At 39.0% G+C, this 24,289-nt stretch overlaps 1 protein-coding gene and 1 long non-coding RNA gene across 3 annotated transcripts in view; one reads left to right on the top strand and one right to left on the bottom strand.

Annotated features, from left to right (window-relative positions):
- LOC132125033 (uncharacterized) overlaps positions 1–24,289 on the bottom strand; it is a 357,141-nt gene that overhangs the window by 53,282 nt on the left and 279,570 nt on the right. The window lies entirely within an intron of this gene.
- Positions 1–24,289, top strand: part of LOC132125002 (B-cell scaffold protein with ankyrin repeats-like) — a 338,644-nt gene that overhangs the window by 242,555 nt on the left and 71,800 nt on the right. For both annotated transcript variants that reach the window (XM_059536208.1, XM_059536200.1), the window contains exon 7: positions 11,409–11,605. In XM_059536208.1, the coding sequence (XP_059392191.1) occupies positions 11,409–11,605 (197 nt within the window). The remainder of the gene's footprint in view (positions 1–11,408; positions 11,606–24,289) is intronic.

Below are 24,289 nucleotides of genomic sequence, written 5' to 3'. Positions count from 1 at the left end.
CGGAACTCGTACACTGGCGCTTCGATGAAGCAGCCATCGTGTGTAGTGCCGACGCAGCGTCATGCAGCATGCGTAGATGGCTTTCCCAGGATGGCTTCGGGGCTCCCGGCCTCACCGTAATCCTCTGCCGCGGTCCCCGCGGCGCGGGGCGACGGCCAGTAGAGCGAGAACGGGGGTCTCGAGCTGCGTTGCTGAAGCTGTTGTGATAACGGCTTTTGTGTGCAGGCAAGCGGGCAACTGTGCAGGCTTGCGCATTGCAGAAAACGCTGAGACAGTCACAATTCCTGGAACTGAAACAGCGGCGTGCTTGGGTGAGAGCTCGGCCACAGCGGAACTCGTACACCTGCGCTTCGATGAAGCAGCCATCGTTAGTAGCGCCGACGCAGCGTCACACAGGAGGCTTTAGATGGCAACACCGCTTTTGCCGCCGTCCAGCAGAGGGCGGACAAAGGTGCGTCGCTATCACCTGTTCCACCGGCGGAAGTGAGTGGTAGTTCCTGTTTTTAGCATCATCAGTGTGGAGAATGCTAGTGAGACAGACGAACGAGTTCGTGCTGAATATGGAGCGTTCCAAGCCTTCGCCACCTCTTCGTGAGGCTCAGGAAGAAATGAGGCGGGCTTTGAGAAGTACGCTCATCCGAAAGGGAAATACCATCCAGCCGGGAACGAGAGGGGGGGCGCTGGTGCAAACCACTCGCGGCCGAGACTCATCGCGGCCAACACGATCATTCGCCCCGGCTCCTTCTCGATGTCAGCTCGTCTGCTGGGCTTCTGAGCAGAAGGCGCGAGATCCTCGGAGCTCGCCCAGCCCTCACTGCCCGAAGCTAGCAGAGAGCGCGTGTCCTCTTCCCCCGACGCGGCCCTGAGATCGACTTCCTCGGACGACGCGCCGGCAAACAGCGGGCGCTGCCCACCGGGAAGCGATGCAGGGGGGGGCCGGTGAAGCAGGGCGAACCGGCGAGCTCGGTTGAGCTGAAGACGGTTCCGGAATCCGCTGGAAGCGATGCTTTTACGGCGCCTCAGCGCAGCGGAGAATGCAGGCTCAGAGAAAAAGGCCAGGCGAGTCCTCAGAGTCACCATGGCAACAGCTCGCAGTGGGGGCATCCGCCGTCAGCGAGCGAGCGCTGCATGATCTTCACCCAGGCAGGAGACACAGATGACGTACCGGTCTCCCTCGCTGAGTGGGGCTCTGACGAGCCGCAGGAAGGCATCTTAAAAAAGACGCGAGCTCTTTTACGAGTGTGTGTCGCAGGGCGAACACACACACACACATAAAGAACAGCTTGTATATAACAGGATTGAAAGGATATAGGCGCCGGATAGCGCAGCAGGAACGGCAATGGAAGGCGGCGATGCCAGCAGCTTCAGAATGGCTCGTCCTGCTGATGTGCTTTCTCAGACGGCGCTTGCTTCCTCCGTGATCCAGCGATGCGTGAGCTTCGCTGAAGAGATGAAAAATCAGGTGAGTCAGCCTTTTCGAGCTCCTTTTATAGGTTGGGCCACACCCGTTTCGGCGGGAAGTGGCAAGAAGGGCGCGAAGCGCCCTTATTGGTCTGATGTTGCATCAGCCCGCGCTCGATAGGCTGTGCAGTTGCCGCAGAACAAGCCAATGAGCGAACGAGCCGTCTCGCCTATGGCTGTGTACTGCTGCAAATGCGCTTTACAAAAATACAAAATTAAGGATAATTTTTTGCTTCAGTATTTCGTGAAAAGAGACTTTTCCCGTAGCGTCTTAGCTAAGACGCAGTACGAGAGAGCTCTCGTAAGAGAACTACTTTCTCGCAATGAGAGATAAGCTGTATTGCATATGTGGGCTTGTTTTAGCTTCGTTTCACCAGAACCACTAATTAAACATTAGTGCTCTCAGTGGCTCTATACTGATAATCCTGTGCACTGAAGCTGAAACATAAGTTTATGTGCATAGAACATCTAACACGTTAAAAACTGTTTCTGCAATGCAAAAAACACTATAGTTCATAAGTCAGAAACATCTTTCATGTTGGCAAGTTTTGCAGTTAACATTGTAAAAAGCTACATTCTCTCACTGAGAGATAAGCTGTATTGCATATGTAGGCTTGCTTTAGCTTCGTTTCACCAAAACCACTAATTAACCATTAGTGCTTTTAGTAGATCTATACTGATAATCCTGTGCACTGAAGCTGTAACATAGGTTTATGTGCTTAGAACATCTAACAAATTAAAAACTGTGTTTCTGCAATGCAAAAAAAAAAAACTATAGTTCGTAAGTCAGAAACATCTTTCATGTTGGCAAGCTTTGCAGTTAACATTATAAAAATCTACATTCTCTCAATGAGAGATAAGCTGTATTGCATATGTGGGCTTGTTTTAGCTTCGTTTCACCAGAACCACTAATTAAACATTAGTGCTCTCAGTAGCTCTATACTGATAATCCTGTGCACTGAAGCTATAACATAAGTTTATGTGCTTAGAACATCTAACAAATTAAAAACTGTGTTTCTGCAATGCAAAAAAAAAAAAAACTATAGTTCGTAAGTCAGAAACATCTTTCATGTTGGCAAGCTTTGCAGTTAACATTATAAAAATCTACATTCTCTCAATGAGAGATAAGCTGTATTGCATATGTGGGCTTGTTTTAGCTTCGTTTCACCAGAACCACTAATTAAACATTAGTGCTCTCAGTGGCTCTATACTGATAATCCTTTGCACTGAAGCTGAAACATAAGTTTATGTGCATAGAACATCTAACACGTTAAAAACTGTTTCTGCAATGCAAAAAAACACTATAGTTCATAAGTCAGAAACATCTTTCATGTTGGCAAGTTTTGCAGTTAACATTGTAAAAAGCTACATTCTCTCACTGAGAGATAAACTGTATTGCATATGTGGGCTTGTTTTAGCTTTGTTTCACCAGAACCACTAATTAAACATTAGTGCTCTCAGTAGCTCTATACTGATAATCCTGTGCACTGAAGCTGTAACATAAGTTTATGTGCATAGAAAATCTAACACATTAAAAACTGTGTTTCTGCAATGCAAAAACTCTATAGTTCATACGTCAGAAACATCTTTCATGTTGGCAAGTTTTGCAGTTAACATTGTAAAAAGCTACATTCTCTCACTGAGAAATAAGCTGTATTGCATATGTGGGCTTGTTTTAGCTTCGTTTCACCAGAACCACTAATTAACCATTAGTGCTCTCAGTAGCTCTATACTGATAGTCCTGTGCACTGAAGCTGTAACATAAGTTTATGTGCTTAGAACATCTAACACATTAAAAACTGTGTTTCTGCAATGCAAAAAAAAAAAAAACTATAGTTCTTAAGTCAGAAACATATTTCATGTTGGTAAGCTTTGCAGTTAACATTATAAAAATCTACATTCTCTCAATGAGAGATAAGCTGTATTGCATATGTGGGCTTGTTTTAGCTTCGTTTCACCAGAACCACTAATTAAACATTAGTGCTCTCAGTGGCTCTATACTGATAATCCTGTGCACTGAAGCTGAAACATAAGTTTATGTGCATAGAACATCTAACACATTAAGAACTGTTTCTGCAATTCAAAAAAAAAAAACTATAGTTCATAAGTCAGGAACATCTTTCATGTTGGCAAGTTTTGCAGTTAACATTGTAAAAAGCTACATTCTCTCACTGAGAGAGAAGCTGTATTGCATATGTGGGCTTGTTTTGGCTTTGTTTCACCAGAACCACTAATTAACCATTAGTGCTCTCAGTAGCTCTATACTGATAATCCTGTGCACTGAAGCTGTAACATAAGTTTATGTGCATAGAACATCTAACACATTAAAAACTGTGTTTCTGCAATGCAAAAAACACTATAGTTCATAAGCCAGAAACATCTTTCATGTTGGCAAGTTTTGCAGTTAACATTGTAAAAAGCTACATTCTCTCATTGAGAGAGAAGCTGTATTGCATATGTGGGCTTGTTTTAGCTTCGTTTCACCAGAACCACTAATTAAACATTAGTGCTCTCAGTGGCTCTATACTGATAATCCTGTGCACTGAAGCTGAAACATAAGTTTATGTGCATAGAACATCTAACACATTAAGAACTGTTTCTGCAATTCAAAATAAAAAACTATAGTTCGTAAGTCAGAAACATCTTTCATGTTGGCAAGCTTTGCAGATTAACATTATAAAAATCTACTTTCTCTCAATGAGAGATAAGCTGTATTGCATATGTGGGCTTGTTTTAGCTTCGTTTCACCAGAACCACTAATTAAACATTAGTGCTCTCAGTGGCTCTATACTGATAATCCTGTGCACTGAAGCTGAAACATAAGTTTATGTGCATAGAACATCTAACACGTTAAAAACTGTTTCTGCAATGCAAAAAACACTATAGTTCATAAGTCAGAAACATCTTTCATGTTGGCAAGTTTTGCAGTTAACATTGTAAAAAGCTACATTCTCTCACTGAGAGATAAGCTGTATTGCATATGTGGGCTTGTTTTAGCTTTGTTTCACCAGAACCTCTAATTAAACATTAGTTAATATAAATAGGTTAGTAAAAATATTTCACAATTTTTCCGTTTTGCTGTACTTTGGATCAAATAAATGCAGACTTGGTGAACAGAAGAGACTTCTTTAAAAAATATTAACAAGCTTACTGTTCAAAAACTGTTGACTGGTAGTGGATACAATAAGCAACTTAAATTTTTCTCAAATTTCTAACTTTTAATTGGCTTAGAAATCTATAACTGCTGGACAATAACAAATAATAATGAATTGTTTATATACTACATAATGTTTTTGTCAATTAGCACTGCATTGTTCATACTTTATTTATCACCTGCTGAAGATGACTTGAAAAACCATATATTGTTGCAATCGTATGTTTAATGTCTTCGTTTTTCCAAAAGTTTCTGGTCTTTTTTTTTCTGTGTAAAAACTGCTTTCATACAGCGATAGATGGACGATTTTGCCCATATTAGGAATTTCTTGATATGGCTTTCTGCGCGAGAGCGCCCTCCGACTTCGAGTATGAATGAAACAAACACTGCAGGAGAGTTTAGCGCTCTGTGATGTTCATCTCGCTGTATTCTGGGTCCGAATAAAATCATGTGCAGACTATCCCGTCTCTTTGAGTTTAAATCTATATTTATTCACACCAGCTCTTGAAAACCTCTGTGCGAACACACTTGACCAAAAAAGTGTGGGGGACGAATTTCCGTGATATAAAAAGTGGTAATTATATAAAAAGTAATTATATTTTCATCATTATGAAAATATAATTATGTTTTCCTTTAAAATGTTCTTCCTAACTTCAGGCATTATTATCATGTCATATATAGTCCTAACTGTGATGTTCTGTAAAACAACAAACTTTAAAATACTTTGTTCTTATTGGTGAAAATCAGATGGTCATCTCTGTTTTCTCTCATGTACATCACAGTGTAAGCTTTCACAGTTAACATCACTCTCATCAGCGTAGTCCATATCAACAACAAAAATATATCTTGACTCCATATAGTGGATATTTTGGAAAAAATCCCAGGTATTTTGAGCAGTAGGATTATTAAAAATATGTGCGAATATAAAATTTAATTAAGTAACCTATATAAAATTTCAGTACTTTTTTACTTAAGTACATAAAAAATAGAGTACTTTTGTACTTTCACTTGAGTAAAATTGAAAAAGGAGTACTTTTACTCTTACTGGAGTAATATTTAATTATATGTATCTGTACTTTTACTCAAGTACTTGATTTGTGTACTTCGTCCACCACTGCTTAATTCACACCATATTTCTGATATTATTTATCAATCTTATCAGATTAATTTTGATCGTTCACTTTTATTTTATATCCGTGAGTGCAGTACACCTGCATTGCATTAGCACTCGTTAGCTTTTCATTAGTGTTTCCATTCGAACCTATCGCTGTTTCCTTTTCTCCTCTCCTCTCTCTCACTCCAGTTTTTCACAAGTTCATCAAACAACTGTGGTAAGAATATTTCATCAAGCACGGTGAGTAATGGCTTCTCCTGCTATTGTTATTTGCACCTCTTGTAACATGTACAGTTTATCTATCTCTGTCACAGATGAGGGATTCACATGTGATAAATGCAGGGAAATATTTAGGCTGACAGAGAAGATTTCAGAATTAGAGACACGCATCCAAACTTGTGTTGAATGTTAGGGCTCTAGATAGGGCTCTAGATACGGCTTTGGATGCGTCTAGCTCAGGGATTCCTGTACATTGTTCGGTTTTGGTTACAGAGCCCCTGCAGCAGGGCAACTGGGTGACAGTGAGGCAGCGTAGTCGTGGGTCAAAACACCGCTCTTCTGTTCCGATCAAAACATAAAACAGGTTCTCCCCACTCAGTGATGCACCCACTGAGAAACCTGATGAAAGTGCTCTTGTTATTGGTGATTCTATTGTAGGAACGTGAATATAGAGACACCAGCCACCATAGTCAAATGTTTACCGGGAGCCAGAGTGCCTGACATCTTGGCAAATTTAAAAGTGCTGGCTAATGTTAAATGTAAATACAGTAAGATTGTTATTCATGCTTGCGCTAATGATGTTCGACTTCGCCAGTCGGAGATCACTAAAAATAACAGAGGTGTGTGAACTTGCAAGCACGATGTCAGACACTGTAATATGCTCTGGTCCCCTCCCTGCTTACCGTGGTTACGAGATGCATAGCAGATTGTCATCACTCAATGGCTGGATGTCTAAGTGGTGCCCACAGAATAACATAGGTTTCATGGACAATTGGACGAGCTTTTGGGGCAGACCTGACCTGTTGAAAGAGATGGTCTTCATCCCTCCTGGGGTGGTGCCAGTCTTCTCTCTAGAAATATGGCAAATAGTCTTAGTGTTTATACTTGACTAACTGGGGCCCAGGTCAGGAAGCAGACAGACTGGCTAAACCGACCATCTGCTAGCTGCACATAGAGACTCTTTCACCTAGATATCACACTATAGAGACTGTCTGTTCCCCGAACTAGAAAATACAAAAAATGTCCAAACCAAGTTAAGATTAACAATTTAATTGAGGTTCAACAAATAAAAAAACAGATATCATCAGGAAACATGGTGTTAGCTTTCACTGTTATGCTGATGATACTCAGCTCTATATTTCTTCCCGGCCCGATGAAACACACCAATTTGAAAAACTAATGGAATGCATAGTTGATATAAAAAACTGGATGACGAGTAATTTCTTACTGATAAATTCTGAAAAAAAACAGAGGTGTTAATTATAGGACCTAAAAACTCTCCATGTAATAACCTAGAATACTGTCTAAGACTTGATGGCTGCTCTGTCAATTCTTCGTCATCAGTTAGCAACCTAGGTGTGCTATTTGATCGCAATCTTTCCTTGGAAAGCCACGTTTCTAGCATTTGTAAAACTGCATTTTTCCATCTCAAAAATATATCTAAATTACGGCCTATGCTCTCAATGTCAAATGCAGGAATGTTAATCCATGCATTTATGACCTCAAGATTAGATTATTGTAATGCTTTATTGGGTGGTTGTTCTGCACGCTTAGTAAACAAACTACAGCTAGTCCAAAATGCAGCAGTAAGAGTTCTTACTAGAACCAGGAAGTATGACCATATTAGCCCTGTCCTGTCAACACTGCACTGACTCCCTATCAAACATCGTATAGATTTTAAAATATTCCTTATTACTTATAAAGCCCTGAATGGTTTAGCACCTCAGTATTTGAATGAGCTCCTTTTACATTATAATCCTCTACGTCCGCTAGGTTCTCAAAACTCAGGCAATTTGATAATACCTAGAATATCAAAATCAACTGCAGGTGGCAGATCATTTTCCTATTAGGCACCTAAACTCTGGAATAACCTACCTAATATTGTTCAGGAGGCAGACACACTCTTGCAGTTTAAATCTAGATTAAAGACCCATCTCTTTAACCTGGCTTACACATAACATACTAATATGCTTTTAATATCCAAATCCATTAAAGGATTTTTAGGCTGCATTAATTAGGTAAACCGGAACCGGGAACACTACCCATACCACCCGATGTACTTGCTACATCATTAGAAGAATGGCATCTATACTAATATTAGTCTGTTTCTCTCTTATTCCGAGGTCACCGTAGCCACCAGATCCAGTCTGTATCCAGATCATAGGGTCACTTCAGTCACCCGGATCCAGTACGAATCCAGACCAGATGGTGGATCAGCACCTAGAAAGGACCTCTACATGCCTGAAAGACAGCGGAGACCAGGACAACTAGAGCCCCAGATACAGATCCCCTGTAAAGACCTTGTCTCAGATGACCAACAGGACAAGACCACAGGAAACAGATGATTATTTTGCACAATCTGACTTTGCTGCAGCCTGGAATTGAACTACTGGTTTCGTTTGGTCAGAGGAGAACTGGCCCCCCAACTGAGCCTGGTTTCTCCCAAGGTTTTTTTCTCCATTCTGTCACCGATGGAGTTCCGGTTCCTTGCCGCTGTCGCCTCTGACTTGCTTAGTTGGGGTCACTTCATCTACAGCGATGTCGTTGACTTGATTGCAAATAAAATCACAGACACTATTTAAACTGAACAGAGATGACATCACTGAATTCAATGATGAACTGCCTTTAACTGTAATTTTGCAGTATTGACACACTGTTTTCCTAAATAATGTTGTTCAGTTGCTTTGACGCAATGTATGTTATTTAAAGCGCTATATAAATAAAGGTGACTTGGCTCGACATGTTTAACACTGTGGAGCACTATTAGCAATTAATTCAAGTTAAGTCACCTTTATTTACATAGCGCTTTTAACAATACAGATTGTGAAAAAAACAACTGAACAGCATTAAATGGGAAATGGGTGTATCAATAATGCAAAAAGGCAGTTCATTACTGAATTCAGCAATGTCATCATCCAGCACAGTTCAGTTTAAATAGTATGTGCAATCAAGATGACAAAATCGCTGGAAATTAAGTCTCCCAATTAAACAAGCCAGAGGCAACAGCGGCAAGGAACCAAAATTCCATCGGTGACAGAATGGAAAAAAAAAAAAAACCTTGGGAGAAACCAGGCTCAGTCAGGAGGCTAGTTCTCCTCTGGCCAAACGAAACCAGCAGTTCAAATTCAGGCTGCAGCAAAGTTAGATTGTGCAGAAGAATCATCTGTTAACTGTGGTCTTGTCCTGGTACCCATCTAGGAGACAAGGTCATGACTGTGGATCTGTCTCTGGGGCTCATCTAGTTTTCCTGGTCTCCGCTGACATTCAGGACAGTAGAGGTCCTCTCTAGGTGCTGATCCACCATCTGGGTTTGATATGTACTGGATCCGGGTGACTGCAGTGACCATTTGATCTGGATACAGACTGGATCTGGTGGCTAAAGTGACCTAGGAATAAGAAAGAAACAGACTAATATTAGCGTAGATGCCATTCTTCTAATGATGTAGCAAGTACATCACATGTTATGGAAACTACTCCCAGTTCTGTTTTTCCTAATTAATGCAGCCTAAAAATCCTTTAACGGATCTGAATACTAGAAATGTGTTAATGTTGTTATGTGTAAGCCAGGTAAAAGAGGTGGGTCTTTAATCTATATTTTAACTGCAAGAGTGTGTCTGCCTCCCGAACAATGTTATGTAGGTTATTCCAGAGTTTGGGCACTAAATAGGAAAAGGATCTGCCACCCACAGTTGATTTTGATATTCTAGGTATTATCAAATTGCCAGAGTTTTGAGATTGCAGCGGACATGGAGGACTATAGTGCAATAAGAGCTCATTCAAATACTGAGGTGCTAGACCATTCAGGGCTTTATAACTAATAAGCAAGATTTTAAAATCTGAATGATGTTTGATAGGGAGCCAGTGCAGTGTTGACAGAACCGGGCTAATATGGCCATACTTCCTGGTTCTAGTAAGAACTCTAGCTGCTGCATTTAAGTTCTGTTAAATGTGCCATTGTGTGTTTAATGTGCCAGAAATGCTAGCAACACATACAGGTGCATCCCAATAAATTAGAATGTCATGGAAAAGTTAATTTATTTTAGTAATTCAACTCAAATTGTGAAACTTTTGTATTAAATTCAGTCCACACTGAATTAGTTTAAGTCTTTGGTTCTTTTAATTAGGATGATTTTGGCTCACATTTAACACAACCCACAAATTCACTATACTTATACTATAACAAGTATACTATAGCAAATTAGAATACTTCATAAGATTAATAAAAAATAAAAACAAAAACATTAGTGAATTGTTGGCCTTCTGGAAAGTATGTTCATTTACTGTACATGTACTCAATACTTGGTAGTGGCTCCTTTTTTTTTATTTACTGCCTCAAATCGGCGTGGCATGGAGGTGATCAGTTTGTGGCACTGCTGAGGTAGTATGGAAGCCCAGGTTTCTTTGACAGTGGCCTTCAGCTCATCTGCATTTTTGGTCTCTTGTTTCTCATTTTCATCTTGACAATACCCCATAGATTCTCTATGGGGTTCAAGTCTGGTGAGTTTGCTGACCAGTCAAGCACACCAACACCATGGTAACCAACTTTTGGTGCTTTTGGCAGTGTGGGCAGGTGCCAAATCCTGCTGGAAAATGAAATCAGCATCTTCAAAAAGCTTGTCAGCAGAAAGAAGCATGAAGTGCTCCAAAATGTTTGGTTTTCAAAAAACACAATGGACCAACACCGGCAGATGACATTGCACCCCAGATCATCACAGACTTTGGAAACTTAACACTGGACTTCAAGCAGCTTGTGCTATGAGCTTCTACACCCTTCCTCCAGACACTAGAAACTTGTTTTCCAAATGAAATACAAACTTGACAACTTTGGTCCAGTTCTTCTTCTCCTTAGCCCAGGTAAGATGCCTCTGACATTTTCTGTGGTTCGGGAGTAGCTTAACAAGAGGAATACGACAAGTTGTAGCCAGTTGTGTGGTGGCTATTGATGCATTGACCCCAACCTCAGTCCATTCCTTGTGAATTTCACTCAAATTCTTGAAATTATTTTGCTTGACAATCCTCATAAGGCTGCTGTTCTCTTGGCTGGTTTTGCAACTTTTTCTTCCACACTTTTTCCTTCCACTCAACTTTCTGTTAATACGCTTGGATACAGCACTTTGGCAATTAACCAGCTTCTTTGGCAATTAATGTTTTTGGCTTATCCTCCTTGTGAAGGGTGTCAATGATTGTCTTCTGGACAACTGTCAGATCAGTAGTCTTCCCCATGATTGTGTAGCCTAGTGAACCAAACTGAGAGACCATTTTGAAGGCTCAGGAAACCTTTGCATGTGTTTTGAGGTGATTAGCTGATTTAAAGTCAATTTAAAGTTGTAAATAAAACAAATATTATTAGAGTATGTCTTAAAATATTATTGCCACTTTTCTACTTACAAATAATTAAACTTTTTAAAGTTTTTACATTTTATTTCTGTTTCAATATGTTACTTTTCTTCCCTTTTCCAGAGTGTCATTCAGAGGACATTCCTACCCTCCTGCATTTTGCGGCCCAGCATGGATTGAAAGATCTGGCAAGTGCTTTGCTTCAGTGTCCTGGATCCGGGAAGGCCCTTAATATCTCCAACAGCCATGGACACACACCACTGGATCTTGCACACGTACATGGACACAACCAGCTCTTTATCCTCCTACAAGAGTCCTTGGTAAGTAATAGATCTGAAGCATAATTATTTCATACGTCTTCCCCATTTAAAAAAGTGTTAGTTATCTATGCAAAGCAAACTGACCCATACAATTAGAAGCATCACTGGAAAGCAAAGGTCAATAAAACACAATCTAATTATATAATAGTATTTTTAAAATTAACCTAATTTTCACTTAAAATTGTTCTGACAAATTATTCTCTCCTCTACTAAAACTGCTCTAACAGATTTGATTTGATCTAACAGTTTGAGGGGAAAAAACTGACAAAAAAACAAGCAGTTACTTCATACTTTAATATTAGTAATTTAAAAATGAACCTATTTTTCATTTCAAATTCATCTGACATCCCTCTGCTTTAACACAAAACAGACATGTACTTTTAATACAAGTAACTGTTATGCAAAATAGTGACATGGTTTCTGTTCGTTTTGAGTCCATTTGACATAAGCAAAAACACATAATAGAAAAATCAAAAAAAAAAAAAAAACTACTACAAATAATACAATTTGTAGAAATATCTTGCAACACAATATTTAGTAATCAAAGAATCATAGGACGTGGACATTCAATGCATTTGATTTTTATACTGTATATCTGGAGTCTCTGAAACCCCAAACTAGAATATATAGTTCAGTCATGAAACTCTAGTTGGCGCATCTGATGGGTTCTTAATGCAACTGATGATAATCAGAGAGTTAAACGACTTCGCACAAGCTGATTGGTTTATGCTGCATATGCAGCCAAGTAGCTTACTGCCTTGCATTTACATGGCTGGCTAGCATTCACTTGAGATTTCTGCAGAGTTCTCTGAACTTCCTTTCAGAGTTTCTCAACTCAACAGCTAGGTAAGCAAATGGTCTTCACTCTGATCTTATTGCATTATTGCATTCATCAGATTTACCTTAGCTTACCTTAGACATGCCTTGAGTGAGCTGCCATCAGTCCGCCATTGTTTCATTTTCAAGTGATTGTGGTGTTTTGTTGTTGGATATTTGTTGGATATAACAGGGCCGGTTCCACGATGAGTGTGAAAATAGATTTTAATTATGAAATATAATGGTTTATTAAAAAAATATAGTTGCCAAATGCATAGGCTCTCTAGCATCAATATGATGCTACTATAGCAACAATTTAGGACAGTCCGTTTCACAAAGTCGAATTTTAATTGTTACTCTGACACAAATTACCATGCAAGCGGGGCAACTAAGAAAGCAGCACTACTGAGAAAGCTATGATTATTTTTTTTTTTCATGTTTAATAGAGGGCTAGATGATCTTAGTTTCATTATTTTGCTGCATTGTTATTGTTTGTTGCTGTTCAAGTTGTTCTAACTTAAAATGATGCATCTGTTAAATGGGTCGCAATGAATGCATTATGTCAGGGAATTGGCCGCAATGAGCTTGTGTTTCATTGTAAAGCAGACACAATTAAGTATTTCTGGTGGTTTTGGTGGTATCAATATTTGTGGTAAAACTGCTGCCTATTTTTTATTTATTTATTTATTTATTTATTTCATGGACATAGCAATAACATTGGACAAACCAGATGCATTGTTTAAAGTGTTATAGCACATGTGCTAATTTTCAACACCTGTCCATAGGGGCTTTTACAACAGAAAAAAACACAATTGTTAAACAAAACACGGCACAATTTACACATGGGAACAACTTTGGATATAAGCCACTGTTTGAGCTTTCTGGTGAAGATGTTAATATTGTTCTGAAATTTGAATCCAGTGGGAAGAGAGTTCCGATTTGATTTGACTTTCCTGCAAACATGATTTACTTGACTTTGAAACTTCAGGTGTTTATCCAAGATTATGCCCAACTATTTTGTTTCATGAACCTCCTGAATGGGTTCATGGTCTAAATTAACCTCAAAGATGCTGTCAGGGGACCTCTGGTTGATAGAAAAACACTTTGAGAAAATTTTCTGCGTGTTTAGAGTTAAATGGGACAGCTGAAGCCATCTTGAGATGTTATGTAAAGCCTGTGTTAACTGCTGCCCAGCCAGTGCAGTTGTTTTTGCTGACACATGGATAACTGTGTCGTCAGCATAAAGCTGGCAATTTACACCCTGACAGCAGTCTGGGAGATCATTTATATACAGTGAAAACAATAACGGTCCTAGAACTGACCCTTGAGGCAAGCCTAAGTCATTTGGACTCAGGTTGGATTTAATGGTTCCTACTTTCACACATTGTTCTCTACCCTCCAGGTAGGACTTGAACCATAACAGGGCTGCAGCTGAAAATTGAAATTGCTATAATTTCTGCAATAAGATACAATGGTCCACTGTGTCGAAGGCCTTCTTCAGATCTAAAAACACAGCACCTACGACATTCCCTTTGTCCAGTGAACCTTTGATCTGTTCCAACAAGAAGCAGTTGGCGGTTTCTGTGCTGTGTTTTTGTCTGAACACAAACTGCTGGGGATGCAACAATTGGTTATTTTCAAGATGTTCTATTAATTGCTCCGCCACAGTTTTTTCCAACACTTTGGAAACGACAGGGAGAATGGAAATAGGCCTATAATTGCAGGCTTGATCTTTGTTGCCTGACTTGTAAATTGGAGTGATTACAGCAATCTTCCAGCTCTGTGGGAAAGTATTTGTTTCTATTGACAAGTTTACAAGGTAAGTAATAGGATCGAGTAAACTGCTTAGATGTTTTTTAATTACTTTGTCATGCAATACTTCTCTTATTTTTAAAAGATCTGTACTGCTAAGCTGAACTTTGTTCTCAAAAGGTAATTTGCCCTTGAAAGGTTAAGCTAGATCGTAGACTGATTCAACAAAAAATTTGTTGAACTCGTTAGCAATTAGCTGGTTGTCATTAACGTAATTATCATCAATATAAAGGTAATCTATCATTTGATGTTTTTTTCTATTAGAATTTGTCAATTTGTTTATATGTTGCCATAGTTTGGAGCTGCTTCCATTTGCTTCTTCTATCATTTTTATGAAATATTTAGTTTTTGCTTTGCGCAGTTCACTTGTGACTTTGTTCCTAAGACCAGTGAAAATTAGATGGTCAGTATTATTCCTAGATTTTAAAGACTTTTTAAGTGCAAGGTCACGATTTTTACCCATTAGCCAAATGTCTTTGTTGAACCATGGAAGAGAATACTTTCTTGGTTTTCTTATCCAGGTTTTTGTATACTTATTTATTAAATCATTTAGTTTAGTGACAAATTTGGATGCTCTCACTTAAATGTTTCTTTAATGTATAATAGCACACCCCCACCCCTTCCTTGGACCCTATCTCTCCTGTAACACTTAAAGCCAGGAATGTTGATTAGGTCTGTAGGAGTGGATGGATTTAGCCAACTTTCAGTCACACACAAGTAATCCAAGTTAGAGTCAGTTAACATTCTATTAATTTGATCTATTTTTGGTCAAATACTCCTTATATTAATGTGTCCTCCCAAAATCCCCTTTGGTTTTGTTTGGGGATTCCAAATAATCTGGGCATTATTTACAGTTTGAAAGATCTTCTGCTCTTTCTGCCTAAAACTGCTCACATTTTTATTTCCTGAATGTCAGAATTTTTTAATTTGGTGGCTATGCGATTTTGTTTTATTCAGTACTTTGCCACCTGTATTTGCTGTGTAGCTTATAATAGCTTTTAATAGGTTTTTCATTCCACTGCTGTACTTTTCCATTGTATTTTAATGTAAATGCTCTACCTGACGTCTTGAATGCTACACTCTTATCTCAGGTCTTAAGCAGCTTCTTGCACATAATTCTTGTGCATAATAGCCTTCAACATTCTAAATAAATTCAGCTTCTAAAACACGTCTCTAGACCTTGCACTTTAGAAAAAAAAAATAATCCACTCACCTGCTTCGCAACCAAATCTCCATCTGTGTGAACCCTGTATTCAAAAAGCTGTAGTAATATTGGTAATGGACTTTACTATGTCATCGCCCCCTTTCATCACCTCAGACACCTCCTCATGAGTGATGTTAACATACAGTAGGTGGCCAAACATAGTGTGCTTTCAACTGCCATGAGCACCACCGCATCTGCAAATTGCATGTGCAGCTTTTGACCACTGAGTAGCGCTTTAACCACAAGTTATCAAACAAACGCATCAAAGCACATTTTCACAAATAGCCTTCAACTTTGCCTCACCGATGTGTTACATTTGACGACTGCAGTTGGGGAAAATGAAAGAAAAACAGTATAGTTGTATGTTATACTCTGTATGCCATTGCAAAAATTGCAAAAACCAAACCAAACGAGTCATTTGTCCTAAAACAGACACTTTGACACTTTGCCTAAACCTGCTTGCAAGTTTAAAATGCTCATCTCAGACATACTCCATATAAAAGAGCAAGAGATTCACACCTTTATTTCAACCCCCACAAGCTACACAGAACTACCTCCAAACCCCTCTAAATCAACTGGAATGCAATTCAGTCACACTACTGCTTCCTTAGTGTAAGATGGACATGCTCTATCTAAAAAAAAAAAAAAAAAACGAGGTAACATAACCCAGCAAACTGCAGAATACACACAGGAGGAGTTTCTTCCCCCAGGTCATCAGGCTCCTTAACCCTCTGGAGTCGATTAACACGGATACGCATTTTGAGTCATTTTCTCCTGATAACCCCAAAAAGAACTTAAATTACACTTTCAGTTTTAATCGTAAAGATAAGAGCAATACATCAATCGAATCTGTAAAGGGTCTACTTTTTTTGGATACAGACATAATAACAACAAAACTTTGTGCACTTATAAAATAAAGATAACAAACAAGGTGTGCTGTCTGCAGCCTTTGTCTGCACTGATCTTCATTTACAAACACGTCATTAAAATGAACTGTAACTCTGTGAATACTCAATGAAGAGAAGCGGAAAAAATTACTTCAAAAATCCAAGATGGCCGCACGCATGGCAGTACGCACGATTGTTTGTTTGATGTGATTACTGAATGTTCGGAGAGGAAGTTTTAGCTGTTCTTGATTTTTTTGTTTTAATTTTCGTATTTGAGTAGATGCAAAATAGATTATTTTGCGCAGCGCTCTTTTGATTTAAGTGAGTAGTGGAATATTTTACATTTAAAAAGGGGCTGTGGAATTCCCTCACTGATAACGGGAGAAGGATTATCTGTCTGGCTTTGTCTGGGCCCACTCTGGATCTGCGGGGAACAAACTCTGCTTTGTTGTGTCATACATTGCATTGCTGGATGTGGTTTTTCCCTTCCTCGTGAAGTCGATTGTAACATCATTAGCTACTTCGGAGAGTGCGGAGTAGTGCAAAATGGCGTTTATAACAGCAGCCTTTTTTCTGCTGATTGTAATGGATTACACGGGGAATAAAAAGGCACTGGTGGTTCATTCTCAAAAGGTATGGACAAACTTTTACATCTCATCTGAAGGAACGTTCTCGGACATTGGTCTTATTATGGAACTGCATCACTCATCATCACTAAGGGCTATTGACTCTGTTCGCTTGGATTATAAGGACTACTTTGTTGTCATGAATCGCATCTTGATTCCTAGTGCCTACAATGATTCAGGATGTACACCTAGGAAAAGGAAGTGCTTGGTTCTTATTTTATTGTTAATCTCAGGAAATGTACATCCTAATCCTGGCCCTATCATTAATAGTCTTAGTACTCCTGAAGGTTTTAAATCTAGGACGGGGCTTGGTTTTATTCACTTAAATGTTTGTAGTTTGTTACCAAAAATGGACTTGGTTAGGGCATGGGCTATTCAAACAGATGTCCTATTAATTTCTGAAACCTGGCTTAAAAAAACTATCTTAGATAAGGACATTGTGATTAATGGCTATAGAGTTTTCCGTTGTGATCGTTTAAAGAAGGGGGGTGGTGTTGCAATTTATGTTAAGACTAAATTTAACACCAGGATTTTAGCTTCACAGTCTACTGTTAAACAATTTGAGATTTTGGTGTTAAATCTTGAAATAGCTAAAGGTCAGCATATTACTGTTATTGGTTGTTATAGACCCCCTTCTGCTGTTGCCGATGCTTTATCAAATTTGATGAAATTTTTAAATTAATTTGATTGCAGTGATATGGTTTTAGTGGGAGATTTAAATTGGGATTGGTTATCCTCTGTGTCTGATGATTTTAAAAATCATTGTAATGGTTTAAATCTTACACAGATAATAAATACTCCTACTAGACCTAATGTTAGAAATCCTAATAAAGCTACTCTTATTGACGTGTTTTTGACAAACACACCTCATAAATATTCAAATGTTGGTGTGTTTGCTAATGATTTGAGTGATCACTGTGTTATTGCAGCAGTACGAAATACAATACTCTCTAAGACTAAACCTAGAATAATTTTTAAAAGAAATTTGAAGCACTTCTGTGAGCAAGCGTTTTTGCATGATTTGTCTTGCTTTGAATGGGATAGAATTGCACTGATTGATAATGTGGAGCTTGCTTGGAAATATTTTTATGATGGTTTTAGTAGAATTGTGGATAAGCATGCTCCCTTCCGGAGGTTAAGAGTAAAGGGACGGGATAACCCATGGTTTACTCCGGAGTTGGCTAATCTTCTTTGGCAGAGAAACCAAGCCTGGGCTAAAGCAAGGCAATCTGGGACAGATTCAGACTGGCATAGTTTTAGACAGCTGCGCAACCGCTGCACATTTTGTATCAAAAAAGCAAAATCAGATTTTTATTTAGCAGCTACAACAGAGAACCTAAACAATCCCCGTAAATTCTGGAAAGCATTGAAATCGGTATGCTCCATGAATGCTTACAATGAGTTACCTCCGTATATTATCAAGGATAAAGCCGTTATATCAGATAAGCCTGCAATGTTGAATTGTTTTAATAAGCACTTTGTGGAAGCTGGTTCCTTGTTTGAGCGTCAGCTCCTTGTAGGAAATTCAAACGTGACAAACTGTTTTAATTCATCAGTACCACCAACGAAATCTGTGGCAAGTAAAGAGGTATTTTGTCTAAAGCCTTTCACTGTCGCAGATGTGCAATCAGCTCTTGTTGCTTTGGAGCCTAGTAAATCCCCGGGCCCTGACAGGCTAGAGCCTTATTTTTTGCGAATAGCTGCTAATTTTATTGCTAAACCAATTTCAATTATTTTTAATCTCACTTTAGTCTGCAATGAGATTCCATTAATCTGGAAATCGGCCTATGTACTCCCTCTTTTGAAGGGTGGTGATTCTGCCCATTTGGATAATTATAGACCGATCTCTAAGTTACCAATTTTAGCTAAAGTTTTAGAAACTCTGGTTGGTGATCAGTTAAAGGATTATTTGGTTTCCAACCACATTTTGTCTGCCTTACAGTCTGGGTTTCGAAGGCAGCATAGTACTACTACAGCAACAATGAAGGTCATTAATGACTTTATTGAAGCAGTGGACTGTAAGAACAACTGTGTAGCTCTTTTTATAGATTTATCTAAAGCATTTGATACAGTGGATCATTGCATTTTATTGGAAAAGCTACATAATATTGGTTTTTCTGACCATACTATAGATTGGTTTACCAATTATTTGACAGATAGAACTCAGTGTGTTTACTCGGACAATCTCAAATCAGCAACACTGACTGTATTTAGTGGTGTACCGCAAGGATCAGTTTTGGGTCCAATTTTATTTACTATTTATATTAATAACTTGGGTCAAGACATCCCACAAGCTCATTTTCATTTTTATGCGGATGATACCGTTATTTATTGTAAGGCTGCAACTTTACACCAAGCTTTTTCACATTTACAAACCGCTTTCAATCTTGTTCAGGCACAACTGCATCATCTTAAACTAGTTTTAAATGTTGAGAAAACTAAGACTATGCTCTTTTCAAAATCTAAGAAGTCCCTTGAAAGTCTCCCAAATATTTTTACTATACATGGAGAGCAGATTGAACAAGTCAAATTGTATAAGTACTTGGGTATATTAATTGATGATCAGCTCTCTTTTAAGTTGCACATTGAAAAATTGGTACAGAAGCTCAAATTAAAAATAGGATTTTATTTTAGAAACAAAGCCTGTTTTTCTTGGAAAACCAGGAAGAGATTGGTTGCTGCTACATTTCTCACTGCACTTGATTATGGTGATCTGCTCTATAGAAATGCGCCTGATAAATGTTTATCTTTATTGGATACTGTCTTTCATAGTGCACTAAGATTTGTGACTGGATGTAAAGCATCAACACATCATTGTACTTTGTATAAAATGACAAATTGGCCTTCATTATCAATGAGAAGGCACATTCATTGGCTTATGTTTATTTATAAGTCTATGTTGGATATGCTCCCTTCTTATCTTTGCACTTATATGTCTCGCAGCAACTGTTCCTACAATTTGCACTCTGGTAATTTGTATTTGTTGTCTGTACCTACGGTCCGTACAGAGCTTGGTAAGAAGGCCTTTAGTTATGCAGCCCCTTCCACATGGAACACATTGCAGATTGATTTGAAGTTGCAAAATCTGATTTCTTTTGGTCAATTTAAACACTACATGAAATCTTTGGAAATAGATGCTATAAATCGTTGTCACTGCTTTTAATATGTACTTTTAAGTAGTCTAATGTTGTCTAATTTTTAAGTAGTGTAATGCACACTGTTTATTTTTATGTATGTGTGTTGGTTGTTCATATTTGTTACTGTGCGCTGTCAATGCACTGTCATCTTGGCCAGGTCTCTCTTGGAAAAGAGGTTTTAAATCTCAATGAGATCCCCTGGTTAAATAAAGGTTAAATAAAAAAAAATGAGAGAGATATCTATATAGGGCTGTGCAAAAAATAAAATGCGATTTTCATGCACATCTCATCAGTAAAGACGCTCCTGTAATTAGATGTATATCTACAGCACGTGCGTTCAGATCAGGGTTGCCAGGTTTTCACAACAAATCCTGCTCTGTTGCTTCTCAAAACTAGTCCAAAACCAGTCCAATCGCGCTTCCAGGAGGTTCCCCGATAAAAATTGCTTCCCGGGGTTACAATATAAGTTTTTTAGCAGGGTTGCCTTGGTAAAATTCGCATTTTAGGTGCTAAATATCACGTTATTTGTATTGGGGTCGCTTCGACCCGCGGACATGAAAAACAACCACAGACTTGGCAAAAAAAGAAAAAAAGAATGAAGCACTTTATTCAGCAGAGATCATAAACATGATTAAGTCTCTTTTTATTTATTTATATACTTGTACTAGTTTTCACATATAGTGTAAACATTTTACTAGTTAGACTTTTTCCAAACTTTAATTCCTGACTAAATATATAATCATATATAAATATATAAACCTTTGTCTTCTCAGGTGTAAATCACAATGATATTCATGATAGTTGACGCCTACTCGCATATGACTTTTACCAACAAAAAGTGTCTTAGAAAATGTAAATCAATATATTGTTTTCTGTGAGTGAGTAAACAAGACAATTTTCACATCATTTAGAAAGAAAAATTCTAGGCTACAAGCTCCAGTTCTCAAAAATCCCGGGAACCATTGTTCTTAATGTGTTTTATGGCCTTATTCAAGTGATTTAACATTTTTAGTTTTTCACTAACCACGCATAAAAAAAATTTTTCTCCAAAAATACAATCATGTACATGCATGCATTTCACATATTATTATAGCCCAGTTTGTGCTGATTACAGTTAGATTAGACTTTACCCATTTAGATATTTATAAGAAACTGAAAAAAGCACAAATGTCAGGGCATGACAAAACTTCTCCAGGCCCCAAAAATACCCTTAGACTCCAGATGGTTAACTCAAATCCAGCTTCTTAACATCTTCATGTCTCCGCTTAATGTTCACTTTATAAGTAAGATATTCATCAATCTCTACCTCACACTGACATACTGACAGTGTCAACCTGTTTGCACATTTGCCTCTTGTACATTCCTGTGTACAGTCGTGGCCAAACGTTTTGAGAATTACATAAATATTGGAAATTGGAAAAGTTGCTGCTTAAGTTTTTATAATAGCAATTTGCATATACTCCAGAATGTTATGAAGAGTGATCAGATGAATTGCACAGTCCTTCTTTGCCATGAAAATTAACTTAATCCCAAAAAAACCTTTCCACTGCATTTCATTGCTGTCATTAACGGACCTGCTGAGATCATTTCAGTAATCGTCTTGTTAACTCAGGTGAGAATGCTGACGAGCACAAGGCTGGAGATCATTATGTCAGGCTGATTGGGTTAGAATGGCACACTTGACATGTTAAAAGGAGGGTGATGCTTGAAATCATTGTTCTTCCATTGTTAACCATGGTGACCTGCAAAGAAACACGTGCAGCCATCATTGCGTTGCGTAAAAATGGCTTCACAGGCAAGGATATTGGGGCTACTAAGATTGCACCTAAATCAACAATTTTATAGGATCATCAAGAACTTCAAGGAAAGAGGTTCAATTCTTGTAAAGAAGGCTTCAGGGCGTCCAAGAAAGTCCAGTCTCCTAAAGAGGATTCAGCTGCGGGATCGGAGTGCCACCAGTGCAGAGCTTGCTCAGGAATGGCAGCAGGCAGGTGTGAGCGCATCTGCACGCACAGTGAGGCGAAGACTTTTGGAAGATGGCCTGATGTCAAGAAGGGCAGCAAAGAAGCCACTTCTCTCCAAAAAAAACATCAGGGACAGATTGATCTTCTGCAGAAAGTATAGTGAATGGACTGCTGAGGACTGGGGCAAAGTCATATTCTCAGATGAAGCCCCTTTCCGATTGTTTGGGGCATCTGGAAAAAGGCTTGTCCGGAGAAGAAAAGGTGAGCGCTACCATCAGTCCTGTGTCATGCCAACAGTAAAGCATCCTGACACCATTCATGTGTGGGGCTGCTTCTCATCCAAGGGAGTGGGCACACTCACAATTCTGCCCAAAAACACAGCCCTGAATTAAAGCTGCAAGCAGCGATGAACAGGCCCTCGCACCCGGGCTCACCACCAGCGTGTTGATTTAGTAAAAAGATGAACGGTGAGAAATATGCATTTCATGTCATAAACATAATTGCAATATGTCAAAGTCATTAATATGTGCCAATCTTCATATTGCCAGCAGGTGGCGCTATGGCTATAACTGAATATTGGCATTTAGATCTGTTCAGGTCAAAAGTCTTATCCAACATGTGAAGTTTGGGGCAGATTGGACATTGTATGTCTAAGTTACAACAACTTCCTTTTTCATGGCGAAACATCGAAATTTGTCAGGCCGCCATGGACATGCACTTTAACGAAACCTCAAGATCTAAGCAATTTAACATCGCAAAGGCCTTTAGATTTAAATGGCCAAGTTTGATGCTGATCTGAATAAATCTCTAGGAGGAGTTTGTTAAAGTACAACCCCTGAAAATGCCAAAAACAATGCCAATTTTGCAGAGAACATTCTAAATAACTGACTTCCTGTTTGGATTCGGATTTCGTACCAAGAGACTTTTTCGTAGATATTGGTGTGTTACATGTGTGTACCGATTTTTGTACATGTACGTGAAACATAGCTTGAGGCGCACTCCATTGAAAGTGTATATGCACTCAGTTGAAAGTGTATAGGTGGCGCTATCGAGCCATTTTGCCACACCCAATGGAATATTGGCCTTCAGATCTGTTCAGGCCAGGACCCTTATCACACATGTGAAGTTTGGGCAAGATCGGACATTTTATGCCTGAGTTATAACATCTTTTATTCCCATGGCGACACATCGAACTTCGTCACGGCCCCATGGACACGCATTTTAACGAAAACTCAAGATCTTCACAACTAAACATCACACAGGTCTTTAGATTAGACTGACCACAAAAATAACATTGATGACATAAAATTTCTAGGAGTAGTTTGTCGCAGTGTAAAATATTTCCCTTCCTGTTGCCAATAGGTGGCGCTATGACTATAACTGAATATTGGCATGTAGATCTGTTCAGGTCAAGAGTCTTATCCAACATGTGAAGTTTGGGGCAGATTGGACATTGTATGTCTGAGTTACAGCAACTTCCTTTTTCATGGCGAAACATTGAAATTTGTCAGGCCGCCATGGACAAGCCCTTTAACGAAACCTCAAGTCCTTCGCAATTTAACATCGCAAAGGCCTTTAGATTAGGCATACCAACTTTGGTGTTGATCTGAATGAATCTCTAGGAGGAGTTCGTTAAAATACAACGCATGGTAATGAAAAAAATGAAAAAAAATTTGCTCATAAAATTAAAAATAACCGACTTTCTGTTGGGTTTCGGATTTCGTACCAAGAGACTTTTTTGTAGGTATTGGTGTGTTACATGTGTGTACCGATTTTTGTACATGTACGTGAAACGGAGCTCGAGGCACGCTATGTTGAAAGTGTATAGGTGGCGCTATCGAGCCATTTTGCCACACCCGATGGAATATTGGCCTACAGATGTGTTCAGGCCAGGACTCTTATCACACATGTGAAGTTTGGGGAAGATCAGACATTTTATGCCTGAGTTATAACATCTTTTATTCCCATGGCGAGACATCGAACTTCGTCACGGCGCCATGGACACGCCTTTTAACGAAAACTCAAGATCTTCACAACTTAACATCGCACTGGCCTTTAGATTAGACTGACCACAAAAAAGACATTGATGTCTGTGACGAGTGGGGCGGGGCCGAGGGACATGGGAGCGAGGCCGGGGGAGTGATTGGAGATGAACTACACCTGTTCGTCCCACCGGTCTCGAGGCCCATGGAGGAGATGGAAGGATATAAAACTGGAGCGACGACAGTGAAGGAGGAG

This window comes from Carassius carassius, chromosome 3, assembly GCF_963082965.1.
Source record: "Carassius carassius chromosome 3, fCarCar2.1, whole genome shotgun sequence".
NCBI lineage: Eukaryota > Metazoa > Chordata > Actinopteri > Cypriniformes > Cyprinidae > Carassius > Carassius carassius.
Note: the sequence above shows the minus strand (reverse complement) of the source record. Positions and strands in the feature narration are given on the sequence as shown.